Source organism: Chrysemys picta, chromosome 10 (assembly GCF_011386835.1).
Source record: "Chrysemys picta bellii isolate R12L10 chromosome 10, ASM1138683v2, whole genome shotgun sequence".
NCBI classification, from domain to species: domain Eukaryota; kingdom Metazoa; phylum Chordata; order Testudines; family Emydidae; genus Chrysemys; species Chrysemys picta.
In genome coordinates, this window is record NC_088800.1 from 5,577,706 (window position 1) to 5,592,216 (window position 14,511).

At 41.8% G+C, this 14,511-nt stretch overlaps 1 protein-coding gene across 3 annotated transcripts in view; it reads right to left on the reverse strand.

Moving 5' to 3' along the window:
• Positions 1-14,511, reverse strand: part of MAP2K1 (mitogen-activated protein kinase kinase 1) — a 65,174-nt gene that overhangs the window by 33,199 nt on the left and 17,464 nt on the right. For 2 of the 3 annotated variants that reach the window (XM_024109144.3, XM_024109143.3), the window contains one exon: positions 2,447-2,657. In XM_024109144.3, coding sequence (XP_023964912.1) covers positions 2,447-2,657 — 211 coding nt within the window. Of the gene's footprint in view, positions 1-2,446; positions 2,658-4,402; positions 4,429-14,511 lie in introns of those variants that run through there. The other variant, XM_024109145.3, reaches the window with a different exon arrangement.

Below are 14,511 nucleotides of genomic sequence, written 5' to 3' on the forward strand. Positions count from 1 at the left end.
AAATGGGTGGGGAAAAAAATCAAGTAAATTGGTTCTGTGCAAGAGACTCACTGATCTTTGAACTTCAAAAGTCTCACCCTGAAAAAGGGCCAACTCGCCTTGATTCCCACAGCTTTGATAGCAGAACATTATAGTGATGTATATTACTAAAGAGAACTGATTGGAAAATGTTTTTTTCCCTTGTGGAAAATTTTGATGCAAATGAAAATGTCACTTTCTTGAAAATTTTCTGTGGAAACGTTTGACTTTTGAGCCAAAAATTTAAACTAAACTTTCAGCTGAAAACTCTGATTTTGAAATTCTGCCCTAGTGCCTCACAAGCGTTATAATTTGGGTGCCTTGTACCCCATTCCCCTCTATGGGCCAGGCTCCGTAGCGGAATTACATCTCCTGTGATTTATGATGGCCTCCTCTCTTGCTGAGTCAAAGCAGGGCATAATAGACGTTCCTGACCACTGTGCTTGATGAGAGATGTAGTCTGGCCAGGGAACCCAGCACATAGAGGCCTTGGCTACACTGACGCTGTACAGCGCTGCAACTTGCTGCGCTCAGGGCTGTGAAAACGCCCCCCCCGAGCGCAGCGAGTGCAGCGCTGTAAAGCGCGAGTGTAATCAGAGCCTGCAGCACTGCACGCTCACTTGCAGCGCTGCAAGCTACTCCCCTTGGAGAGGTGGAGTACATACAGCGCTACGAGAGAGCTCTTGCAGCGCTGGCGGCGCGACTACACTCGCGCTTCACAGCGCTGCCATGGCAGCGCTGTGAATTCCCGAGTGTAGCCAAGGCCAGAGAACGGGGGCATAATGCATCTGAACTACAGTTCTCATGAGATACCAGAGCAGCATTTCAAAATCGAAGTTTTTTTGGTTTTCAGTAAAAGTAAAAAAAAAAACACTCCACAGAACGCACGCTTCTCATGAAAAAAATTAACGTAATTTAAATCCCAATTTTCAGATGAAAAAGAGTTTTGATGGAAAGTTTTCAATCTACTCCTCTTACAGAAACTGCCAGACTGCTGCACTGGGTAGAGGGGGTGAAATGGAGCTGGACCATCATGGACCCCGCCCCTCCCCTGCTCCCAACCATCACCTGGACCCAGAACTGTAGAGGGGAGACCTCCTCCTCCACTAGGGGGCACTAGGGTCCAAGTGATGCCTCGCCTCCACTCCCCCACCCACACCACCATATGATCTTGGGGGAAAACTGCAGAGAATAGGCAGCCAGAGACTCTGGCCAGTAGAACCAGAAGTAGACAAAGGACGGACCTCTGGACCCTTGGATATTCCAGTGAGAACTGCAGAAAGTTCTCGGATAGCCTCTGCCCTGTGCTGATTGGCTGTTTGCTCCCCCTCGTCCCACCCGCCAAGACGGTCTCTTCAGTCAGTTTCATTCCACACCTGCCTCTCTTACCCTATTCTCCCCTCCGCTTGCCATTTAGCTGATCCCCTCCTAACTAAAACAATCCCAAACAATAAATAAGTTGTGGCACTAACATGATGCTTGCCACCATCACACTGTTCACGCTACTTGTGTATTTGTCCCTTTCCCCTGTCTGTGTGGTCTATTGAGAGTGCAACCTACTCAGGGCCAGGGCAGTCTGCTGCTCTGTTTGTGCAGCACCTAGGACAATGGGACCCTATACTTGGATGGCCCTTAGTCACTACTCTAATAAACATGATTAATAATCCTGATTTAGTAGCATGCTATGCAATATTAAATAATTACGTGACACTTGCCAAATGCATAAAGTTACATTTTTTACTTCACCAGAAAGAGCTCTCCCTGTGGCAGGGTATTCCTACTACACAGACAAGGGGCTCTTCCTGCATTCCAGTGAAGGAGGCAGGGGGGCTGAGACAGTGGTTCCACCGGCCATTCCCTCTGCTCCACAATAAAGGAGCCCTGATGGTGCAGTAGCAGACAAAGAATAGGTCTACTCCTCCTCAGCAGCCTGTGGAGGGAGAGGTATGAGGAGGAGAATTTCCCCCCTCCAACCCCAACAGTGTAAACTGTATTAAGCCTCTGTACGCAAGCCTGGCTTAGGGGACAGGATATGCCGCTTTGCTAATCCAAAACATTTAGTAATTAGTTGTGGATATCCTAGTCATTAGTGAGGTTCTACGGTGTATTTAGATTTTGCATCAGAGAGAGAGAAGATTTTTGGCAGTAAATAAAATGCCTCCTACTTTACAAAATATGAGAAGCTGCTAACAAAAAAGGGAGGGGATTATTGGCCTTTCATCGCTACAACGTGGAACATAATACCATGTTCGCAGACAGGGGAAATGGAGGCTAAAGAAGTATTTGACCTTTGCTATTTTTAGAAGGCATTTCCACTTCTCCTGGAAGTTGGTCTTTGGTAATATTATGTGTGTCAATGTCACTTTTTGATGGGCACTAAACTTTGAAAAGGCATCATTAAAGCTCCTGTTGCCACGGAAGTTCTCACCTTTCTTGCCATAATGAGGCCAGAAGGTTTGTGAGATACTTTGAAGACCACGCCGCCGTTTCCTGCTCCCAGTTCACTGATTTTCTCAAAGTCGTCATCCTTCAGTTCCCCAACTTTTTGCTTCTGAGTAAGGAAAGCTTCAAGACGTTTACGTTGCTGCTCATCCAATTCTAACTCTTCCAGCTTCTTCTGCAGCGCCTCTAAATTTGTCCTATGCAGCAAAGAGAGCATAATTTGATTAAGCTATCTGAGCTCAGTAAGGGTATGTCTACACTACAGCCATTACAGTGGCACAGATATAGCACTGCAGCACCGTTGTATAGACACTTCCAACATCAACAGAAGGGGGTTTTTGCATCAATACAGTTAATCCACCTTTCTGAGGGTACGTCCAGACGACCCGCCGGATCGGCGGGTAGCGATCGATCTATCGGGGATCGATATATCGCATCTCGTCTAGACGCGATATATCGATCCCCGAATGCGCTCTCGTCGACTCCGGAACTCCACCAGGGCGAGCAGCGGTAGCGGAGTCGACGGGGGAGCCGCAGCCGTCGATCCCGCGCCGTGAGGACGGGAGATAAGTCGAAATAAGATACGTCGACTTCAGCTACACTGTTCCCATAGCTGAAGTTGCGTATCTTACATCGATACCCCCGCCTAGTATAGACTAGCCTTGAGAGGTGGTACTTAGGTCACTGAAAGAACTCTACAGTCAGGCCTATCGATGTTTACACTGGGGGTTAGGTCAATCTAACTACGGCAGTCAGGGCATGAAATTTTCAGCTCTGAATGACAAAGCCAGATCAATCTAACTTTTAAATGTAGACCAGGACTAAGCAATGTTGCAGGGGTAAGAGGAGTACCACCACTGAAATCAAAGACTACTGGAGTAAGACCCTGAATCCTTGCACTTACATGCATCATCTTGCCAGATCACGTCTTACGTGCACACTAGCAAGAGTCACACAACTAGGTCCTTGGTGTATGTAAATAGTTTCAGTACAGACAAAATAATACAAAAGCAGCTAGATAATATCTATCCCCCTCCTCTTTGAGGCACTGGACCAAATTCATGCCTGGTGGAACTCCTTGATCCACCTAGTGGGTTCAATGACTCAGCACTACTGGTTAATGGTTTGATTAATATTACACCACCTCCACACAAACTATTTTTGGGTTCAGATTTTTAATAGGTGATATGCAACTTCCTGCAAAGTTTGTCTACATGTTTTAAACACTGATCTTCACATGTGATTAAAGATCTGACAATCCATTCAAAAACCTCTCACTTGCGTTGTGATACAAAGAAAGTCAGAAAGTTTAAGGCCACAAGGGACCATCAGATCATCTCGTCTGACCTCCTGTATGTCACAGGCCACCAAGACCACCTAGTACTCACACATCAACCCCCAACAACCAGTATTACACTAAAGTATTATAATCCTCCGGAGACTAAATTGTTGTGTACCACAGGCAGAGAACAGGAGCAAATAAAGCATAGCCAATAGAATAAAGCAATTAAGCCATTCCAATCATGCACAAACAGAAAATACATACATAAAATAGCCACTGCGGGGATAAAATAAACTGATTCAATAATAACCAGTCAAAAAGGTTTCAAGTTCATTACCTCTTCTAGTCAATAACATGCCATCCAGAAAGCTTGATTTAATATTGGTAAAAAAATAAAGAAGAAGAGCCAAATAAAACAATTCAAAGGACAGCTAAATTTGGGACAGCAGCCAATACGTTCGACTTCTACATGAAGACAACAAACCATAATTTAACTCCAGGTCTTAAAAGTATGTCATGGCTAAGAAACAGTACATCTGAACAAGAACCCAGGCAGATACACAGATTCCTGAATCCAACAACAATAATAAATTGCAGCTGCAGCAAACATCTAGGGACAAGCCTTCAAATTATTGCTCAGCCAAATCATGAAGCTCTTACCCAGGCAACATTCCCAATGAACTTAGTGCTGTGAGAGTAAGGATTTCAGGAGCTGGCTCGCAGCCCTTTAGAGAATGCAGCAGGAACACTTTCTCTAGGGATGATTTTAAAGAAGTGAAGGATGATATCCAAAAAAACCATTTCTAAGCATCACTTTATAAATACTATTCACTTTCAAAACCATGATGGAAGAGAAGATGCATTCTAAGTTCTCAGCCAGACACAGACCACTTCAATTGCTGCAAGGTAGATTCTCTGAACAGCAGCGACAAATTATCTTAATATAGCAATAAGTCTGAACGGATGGTAAAAGTATCAGGCACGTGATTTCCCTCACTTCACTTCCGCTAAACTGCTCCTTCAGAGCCAAAGAGAGCACCCAAAATTAGAAGTTATCCCTCTTTGAGCTTCCACAGCAGACATGGAATTAGCATCAAGAAAGGTAAGCAGGTTCAATTAAGAGCCCATTTGTGAGAAAACTTAATCCAACTATCTGAACATGAAAGGGTTAAAAAAAAAAACCTAGACATTATTAACAGCCCTTTCCCTGAATATGATCACTATCAGAGCTTGTACGCCACCCTACTCCTAGATCAGTTAAAAGTCTGAATGGTTGAGTTAGACAAGGCACAATTAAGGTTAACTTAGTTCTTTCTAAGCATTATCACTTTATTAAGCAAGTTGTATACAGAGTATGAGAATTCCTGAGGTCTATTTCTCCAATACTGAAGCCTATTCTCATTGCAATAATGCTGAAGATTTACTAGCCCAGGCACAAGATCAGCTCATTCACCCTTACCAAGCGGATGAGTAGAAATATAATATTTTACTCACTTATTAATAAAAAACGCACAATCTACTCACCCTGGACAAGTGTAATTTTGTAAGGCTAACTTTACATATGAACTAGTCTACATGGGAAAATTTCCTGGTATAAACTATACTATGATCATTTTTCTGCACTATAGTAATACTGGTTATAAGTCCCTGTATGGACACTTTATTCTGGGATCAGAGTGATTTTATTCAGATATTAACAGAATAATTTGGGAGCAAAGTAGTTATACCAGAATCAAGTGTCCACACAGGGACTTACACCAGCATCACTATAATGGAACAGTTATTTCAACATAGCTGTAATAAAACATTTTTTCCATGTAGAAAAGCTCAATAGCTAAAGGAGTCCGGCAGACAGACACTCTTATAAAGCTGAACTGTAAAGAAAGAGGGGTACTTTTTCCTCATCTAACTTCCCAACCCTAAGACAAAAAGCAAACTAGTCATTAGAATTTTCTCAAATATGCCCAGTGAAAAAATAACTTAGCATCGGATGAAGTAAAATATGTATTTGGGGGAATGCAGCTGTCCTCCGTCTCTTTTCTTACTGTGATAATTACATGATAAAAATAAGAGCAGGCAATGATTAACAGGAGTTAAGTATCCTTTATTATGTTACAGTAAACTCTTGAGCATTGATGCAAGCAAATTCTAAACCCTGCACCGGAAGTTTGCTGACAGATGAGAATAAGCAGCTCATGTTTTCAAAGAGCACATGCTGACAGACCCACTCACCTTATGTCCATTTACTAAGTCAGAGAGTGTACCATGTCAGCTGAAGTCTTCAGCAGGTTCTAGTTTAATCAAATGGCCATGTGCTACACTCACAGCTCGCCAGTAAGAGACTTGATTGTCCATTCGTCATGGGCCACTTCATCTTGAACGGTCCCTTAGCATATGAGCTAACTACTTATGCTAAACTATCTGTTTCGATCTTGTATTTAGCTCTGGCACTCGGAGTGCCTTTCCCAGACCTGAAGAAGCACTCTGTGTAGCTTGAAAGCTTGTCTCTCTCACCAACAGAAGTTGGTCCAATAAAAGATATTACCTCACCTACCTGGTCACTGAAGGAGAACTAAACAAACATTCCATGCACTTTCCTAACCAATGTTGAACATATTGTTTAATAAAGAGATACAAAGACAGATAAATTTCAGGTTTCAGAGTAGCAGCCGTGTTGGTCTGTATCCGCAAAAAGAACAGGAGTACTTGTGGCACCTTAGAGACTAACAAATTTATTAGAGCATAAGCTTTTGTGAGCTACAGCCCACTTCTTCGTATGCGTGGGCTGAAGCCCACGAAAGTTTATGCTCTAATAAATTTGTTAGTCTCTAAGGTGCCACAAGTACTCCTGTTCTTTTTGCAAAGACAGATAAATACACTTTGGAAGTACAGCCCTATATGCTTTATAGGAAAGCTATAAAATTACAGGAGTGTGAAGAAAGGGAAAGATTCTTGATATTCTTTATATCAGAGGGGTAGCTGTGTTAGTCTGAATCTGTAAAAAAGAAGAGAGTCCTGTGGCACCTTTAAGACTAACAGAAGTATTGGAACATAAGCTTTCGTGGGTGAATGCCCACTTCATCAGATGTCTGATGAAGTGGGCATTCACCCACGAAAGCTTATGCTCAAAACTTCTGTTAGTCTTAAAGGTGCCACAGGACCCTCTGTTGCTTTTTACTTGATATTCTTTGTGTCACTCATCCAAATTGTGCATCCTTTAAAATGTCTCCCTATGGCTAACTGGAGCACCTTTCCAGAGCTTCAGTATGCTCCAATTAAAACTGAACTCCTTCACAGGGTCCTTTTCAGCTATTTATTTCTTTGCATTAAATAGGGCCTGTGATGATCAAGAACATATGGTCCATTAAGGTGTATTAAACTAAAGAATCATTTTTGTCTAACATGATTTCTATGCAGAAGACACATTGTCCTGGGTCTAACACAAAGGGCCAGATTTTCAAAAGAGCTCAAAGACGGATGTACAAGTGCTCAGACACCATAACTGGGGCCTGTCTTTCAAAAGAGCTCAGATCCTATTTAGGCACCTAGGGCAGGATTTTTAAAAGCACTCAAGTTGCTTAGAAGGACAAGTCTCATTGAAATTCAATGGACTTGTGCTCCTAAGTCACTTAGGCACTTTTGAAAAGCATATGCCTAAATAACAGAGCGTTCAGCACTCACCATGTTCAGCTCTGGCCACCTATTTTGGTGCCTAAATGGGGATTGAGGTCTTCTGAAAGTCTGGTCTGAATGGGGGATAATAATAACTCTAGAAAATCTGGTCTGTATGCTGTTGACTACTGGGAGGGGGGGCGCGCCAAAATCCATGTCTTTATTTGCAAGTAGTCTTGAGGGGGGCTGTTACATTTGCTAACAAAAGTCTTGCTACAAAGCTTCCCTTTAAGGCGCTATTGCACCCTCTTGAAGGCCAGTCAGAGGAAACAAGAGATTGTCTCTCAGTGGTAGAAATATACAGCTGGAAGGACCAAGAAACCAGACTCATATAGACAGGATGCCAGACCACATTTCAATATCCTTTTTGAGGAAGAGAAAAATTCCAACTCATTCAGCATTTTCTCTTTGCAAATCTTAAAGCTGCCATATTGCTCATATGGAATATCCTTATCAATTGCCACAGATAAAAAAAAAACACAACATTTCAGTTTGTCAGGGAAGGGGCGATCTGCACAACAAACAAATCTCTAGCAACAACACATTGGTAGTTAAGTTCTCAAAGGCGGGGAATTTGAACTAACCCAGGAAACTCAGAAGTCTGGAAAGAGCAGAGGGAAATCTCTATTCTTTTGGTCCTTACCAGGTGAAATTCCCTGTAAGAGCTAAGTTGTAGAGTAAGGAATATGGAACAAGAGGAAGGGAGAAAGTCCTATAGATCCCCAAATTTCTTTAGATATGTTGTACCAGGGCCCTGCATATGAAATTTTACGAAACAAACAGAGGAAGATTATGGGGAATTCATAAACCAGTATCTTCAAGACTAATGCACTCTGAGAAACATTAAGGCAGCTTGATCAGCTGGAAGAGGTAGTAATTGAGCGTGAAAAAGTCTGGGTGCAGAAGACACTCTGGTAGATACTGTATCTTTATATAAAACTCTTATTCAAAGACAAACTACCTATTAAAATTCATCACCATTGCTGTATGCGGTCTTGGAGTCAGTTTTTCACTGTCAAAAAGCTATGCCTTTGCCAGAGTTCCATCAAAGCAAGAAATAATCAAGCCATCCAATGTTTCAGTATTCCAAGTATTATTTTAAATCAACAGGTGGTACCATTTCCATTCATTTCTATCACTTTCCAACACAAGCACAGATATTAGACCAGGGGTTAGCAACTTTTCAGAAGTGGTATGCCGAGTCTTAATTTATTCACTCTGATTTAAGGTTTCGCGTGCCAGTCATGCATTTTAACGTTTTTGGAAGGTCTCTTTCTAGAAGTCTATAATATCTAACTAAACTATTGTTGTATGTAAAGTCAATAAGGTTTTTAAAATGTTTAAGAAGCTTCCTTTAAAATTAAATTAAATTAAATTAAAATGCAGAGCCCCATGGACCCGTGGCCAGGACCTGGGCAGTGCGAGTACCACTGAAAATCAGCTCGCGTGCCATCTTCGGCACGCGTGCCATAGGTTGCCTATCCCTGTATTAGACACTGTAGTAGTGAACAAGTCCAGCTTTTGTAGCCATGATCATCTAAACAGAGCAGTAGTAAGGTCTCTCCATTTGTTAAAGGCACCCTATAATTCTACATAGGATAGAACATACAATAAATACATTATCAGCTAGCTAGTAGTAACCAATATATAAGGTGCACAGCTAACTCAGCCAGAGCCCCACTAGAAAGTGCCATGCCTGACCAGTCAGGCTGGAGGGACTAAACTTACAGTCTGCCTTCTGGGGCAATTGGGGGGGGGGGGGAGAGAAGAGGGGAGAAACAACCCCCCCCCCCCCCCACACACACACACACACAAACTAAGCAGCAGAACGTATGTCTTTTTAAAGAAAATGCAGCACCAGTGTCAAAGTATTAGGTTTACAGGGTTGGGTGCTGGCTCTGTTCCCATCCTGCCGAGTCATAGATCTCTTGGGGTATGTTGCATTCCCTCTTCCCTCCTGCCCTCAGACAACACGGCAGACTTAATTCTCCGCCTCTTGCACAAGGGACATTTCTGTAACTGCAATAATTTCACAATTCTGCTTTTGCATTTCTAAGCAATTCACTGCAATAAAGTCAAACCAGAACAAATGTGCTGTGCATAGGTCTAAGTTAAATTTAGGCATATGCATGTGGACCAATTGAAAGGCAGGATTTTCTTGCAAAGTATGTAACTGGGGCTACTTTTTCAGATTTTGTGTGAGTAGTAACAGAGATCAGCTTCCCAGCAATCAATCAATAATATTGCCATACATGGGGAGAGGTTCATAATCTTGCGCCGGCCCCTTTATAACAGGTAAAAGCCCCTGTTCTGGCCAGGGCTGTCACTCTCACAATCACGGCACAGAGGGTATACCAGGAGCGTGGCTGGAATCAGAAGGAGTGTGTCAGGGGCAGGGCCAACAGAAACAGAATGTCAACAGTGGAGAATCTAACCAGAGCTGCTGCCCATAGGGAAGCCCAGAAAGGCTACCATAACTTAGGCTCCAAGAGCCAACTAAATTAGACAAAGGGCCCCTTGAGCAGTCCAGAATCTGAAGGGTGAACAGCTGGCTAAAATCCACTTTAGTACCTACTTGTCCCTGGGGACAGAGCTGGGCCTTCTAAAGGAGCAGTACATAATCTCACCCATGGACTCCTGAAGGGGCAAAATGTCATCCAGATGCTACCACTTAGGCTAGGTTGCTAGGTCCCTTTTAAGGCCCATCAATCTAGACAGCGTCCCTTGAAACGTGGAGCAGCATGCTCCCTCCTTGGAGCAGCTGGGAGACTGGAAAGGAGACTGCTGCCGCTTACTCTGTGCTTAGATGGTAATGTCACAATCTAGCCCCAGAGACGCAGAAAAGAACTCTTCATTTTCAAAGCACACTAGCAATAATGCCAACCCCATTAGACCAAATATATTTCTATTTACATTTTAAAAGAGGGTAAGATCATTTTGGATTCACATCTGTGACAGAATAATTAATAATATACCACGTTAATACTCTTTTAAAATACTTTTTGAGGTAATAAGTTATCTGTAAATCTTTGGGCCTGAATACTTCAAATATTTGTTATGAGTTGCTGAGTTTATTGATTTTAGGTGTGTGTATTTTTACAATCTATTCAAAAAGAGGTGATTCTGTGACTGCACAAGAAGGTACAGTATCCTTCAGATCTACTGGGGGCTGTTTTCTGGAACAGAGCCAGTAACGCTTTTCCAAGCGCCTACACACCTGTCAACTTTAAAAAGAAAGTAGGCAGTGCACTACATGATTTGCATGAGCCACCGCAATCAGTGACTGAAAAACAATTCTGAACTAAGATCATGAGGACATCTTATACATTTTGAAAGACAAAGTGGTTTCTATTCTGCACGACTGTACTGAAATTAGGTGATAAGAGAAATTTCCCATTTATTTTTCTTCTCACAGAAGAAATGGTTTGTGGAATAATCGGTAGCATAGAGCAATATCATATGCTAGTACAAAAGCTTCTTCTAGTGTCGACAGTCTCTCTTTACTTGTGGTGTAACTCAAATGCTGCGTAAGAAATAGGACAGCCAGAACACAGTCCCCAAAGATTTATCCAAGATATGTAAATACATTCAAAACGTGCAAAGGACACTGTTCTTTGCCACAAAAACAGTAATAATTTCTGTACATTCTGTCAATTTTCAATATAATCTACTTTCCATTTTTACAATAGATTTGATTTCAAAATTAATGCTCACAATGACTGGACAACCTGTGTTTGGCACCAATGCATTAACTTTATCTGTCCGTCTATTTAATAGAGATAAAAGAAAATAATCCAAATAGGAGTTTCTTCATATGTGTTGGCATATATAAGCCCCAATTCAGCAAAGCCCTGCAGTATGTGCTTCTGTCTCACTGACTTCTATGTTAGGTGTTGATTGAATGTGACTAGCTTGTGCTTCACGTCTTTCTTGAATAGCGGTCTAAGGTCCAGATTCTCCTACCTTGACTAACACAGAGTAGTATTTTACTCCATGAGTAGTTCCACTGAAACAAAACTCCTCTATCACTTTGCAAAAACTATTGTGCAGTATTTCTGTTGCAAAAACAGACAGGACTGCAAACTTATCACATGCCTGGACACAACCCGTTCCTTCCTATGCATCTGGTTGCTCCATTCTTTCATACAAAGAGCACAGCAAAGCTTAAAAGAATGCTTTTTGGGGGGACAGAGTAGAAAATTCATCGAGTTCTATCCTACATCCAGTGAAGATATGGTAATTGATAGCAACCAATTAAATGGCACAATTCCTTTTCTCACTACATTCTATAAAGGATAAATCATGTTCTGACCTTTAGAATCCTCTCCTCTGAAAAAATAAACAATAATAAGATCTACTATACCACATCAGATCCACATAACTCAATGAACTATAGAACAGAAGGCAAGTGTCATTATTCCACTCTACCTATGGAGAAACTGAGGCAAAGATGATGGTGTGACGTGCCCAAGATGATAGAAGATGTTACATTTTCCTTTGGTCTGAATTTCTCTGAGGCCTTGAGGGTTGATGAGGATGAACTAGAGGAGCCATTTCTAGAAATTCTACCACAGCATAAATATGTATTTATTTTAACAGCTTCCCCCAAAACAGTAGTTCAGCATATGCCAAATTACTGAACACCTGTCCAGCAGCCAGGAAGAATGCGAGAAGAATGTATCCACTCAGAAGTAGTCTTTAATGCCTGGTTCAGATCTTCCTCCAACACTCTCCCATTGCCACCTACCCAAGAAGCAATGCAGACTAAGATTAGACAAGAAGCCAGAAGTATGTTAGGATCTTGAGGAAGTCCTCATATATTGCCAAGAAAAGAAGAGATTCAGACTATTTTCCTCCTGCTTCTTCCAAGTGGAAACATAAGCCTTCTTAAAGATAACTTGTAACAGATGCTCCATTGAAATCAGTGGAGCTACTCACACTGATTTTAACCACTGAGGATCAGCCCATAATATAGAGGCTGCCACTGCAGTCAGTCATCAGAGAAACTGCTCAATTTCCCACATGCCCTTGAGTAGCCCATAAATAAAAAAGGTTAGTGTCAGGAGTTGCCTGCAGGTTAGCCATCACCTCATTTCTGGGATGGATTAAGATACAATTTTCAGGTTTAGTATCATCAGGACACAAACATCAATGAGGACCAAAATGGAGACAGTTCTACTTAAAAACCAGACCTTCAATGATAAAAGAAAATATAGCCAAGCACACTTTGTTTTGTATAATATTCTCTCTCCAGACTGACAATCCATGTCCTCAACCTTCAAAAGCTGGAAAACAAACTTCAGACGAGGAAGGTAAAGAGGTGGCCAGATGAGTTGAAGGGCTCTGGCACAAATCCTGCAGAGTAAGGGCTCTGCAACCAACGGCACAAAATAAATCTGCAAAAGAAGTTTATAGATTGGACTGAGAACCAAGAGAAGGATTCTTGGTTTTTTTCTCCTTTGCCACAGCGTTCCTGATGTCACAGAAAACCTGAAACATATGCTTTTCAAGCAGGCAGTCTCAGTAACATGTATGAACTGAACTGAAACAAAAACAGACACTGGAGCAGATCACAGGAAGAAGGGAAGCCTCGGGGATTGAGATTGGTGCAAAAACAGACAATTTTATTAGTTGCTTCTGCCCGATTAACAAGACCTCCACAGGAGGCCTTACCACCAGACTCAAGTTTGCTATAAACAAGGGTTTCAATCAGAGGTTAAAACAACGACAACAACAAAAGATGCTGAAAACTCAGTAAGAACTCAGAAATAACTGACAAAGGAAATTCATTCTATCCCATCATAATCAACAGGAATCTTGAAACAGACAATTTAGGTCTTGCTTGTAGACAGAAGCATACACCTACATAATGGATTAAAAGAAACAGTACTGCAGTAGAAGGTAAACATCTCTCAGAAATTACAGTAGCAGGCTGTAAGCACCAACCATCTATTTGTGCTTACAGAGGTCCTGTTTTTCCACTGTACTATTAGTCTCTGTATATATATTCTCTATATAAGAACAGGAGATACAGATCGAGATGGTAATGATGGGGATAGCTCTTGGGCAAACAGCCATGTCACAGAATTTAAAATACAGTTGTCCTAGATTTCAAGTTACAGTAAACTCTCCTGTCTTTCTATGAGGAAAGAGCGGGAGTGTAAGAGTGTAGTGCTTAGTGGCACAGAAAATCCAATTGTCTGATTTGCAGGTGTTTTCAGCATCCATCACTCCAGTTGAAGTAGATGGGAATTATGGGTATTCAGCACCTCTGAAAATCAGGCCCTGTGGTTTTCTGCTAGCAGACTACAGAGTGCAAAAAAGCTGGTCAGTGGAAAAAACTGTCAAGAGCTCAGAATGACAAAGGGGTGAGGTGACATCTTTTATTGGACCAACTTCTGTTGGTGAGAGAGAGAAGCTTTCAAGCCACACAGAGTTCTTCTTCAGTACCTACTTTGAGCTCTGTGTGGCTCAAAAGCTTCTCTCGCTCACCAACAGAAATTGGTCCAATAAAAGATATTACCTCACCCGCCTTGTCTCTCTAATATCCTGGGACTGTCACGGCTACAACTACACTGCATACAAGAGCTCAGGATGGCATGTTTTCCAGACTCTCTGAAATATCTCAACAGTCTTACTTAAACAGTGGTGCGAAATACTGGTTTCAATTAGCCTCTCTTACCAACTGAGGTTTATAAAGGGTAAATTTAGAAATTTAATTAAAACATGTCTAGAGAAGAGGAATGTTCTGAACATGCTGCTAATCATGGAGTATTCAGCACCAAAGGCATTAGCTAAATCATTTTATCATTGTATATGATCATCAAGATGTGGTCTTACTCAACTAAGACTGGAATTTTAGTTAAATGACTCAGTTGTGGGCAGCTCACACACAATTCACAACTGTTTCAAATGTTTTAGACAACAGATAAGGTTTGATTTGTTATAGAGGGTATGTCTACACAATGGAGACTGTATTGGCATAGCGAGATCACCGTAGACAAAGTCTACTCTGACAAAGGGGTTTTTTGTCATTGTATGACCACCTCCTGAGAGACAGTAGCTACACTGGTGGAAGCATTCTCCCATAGGCATAG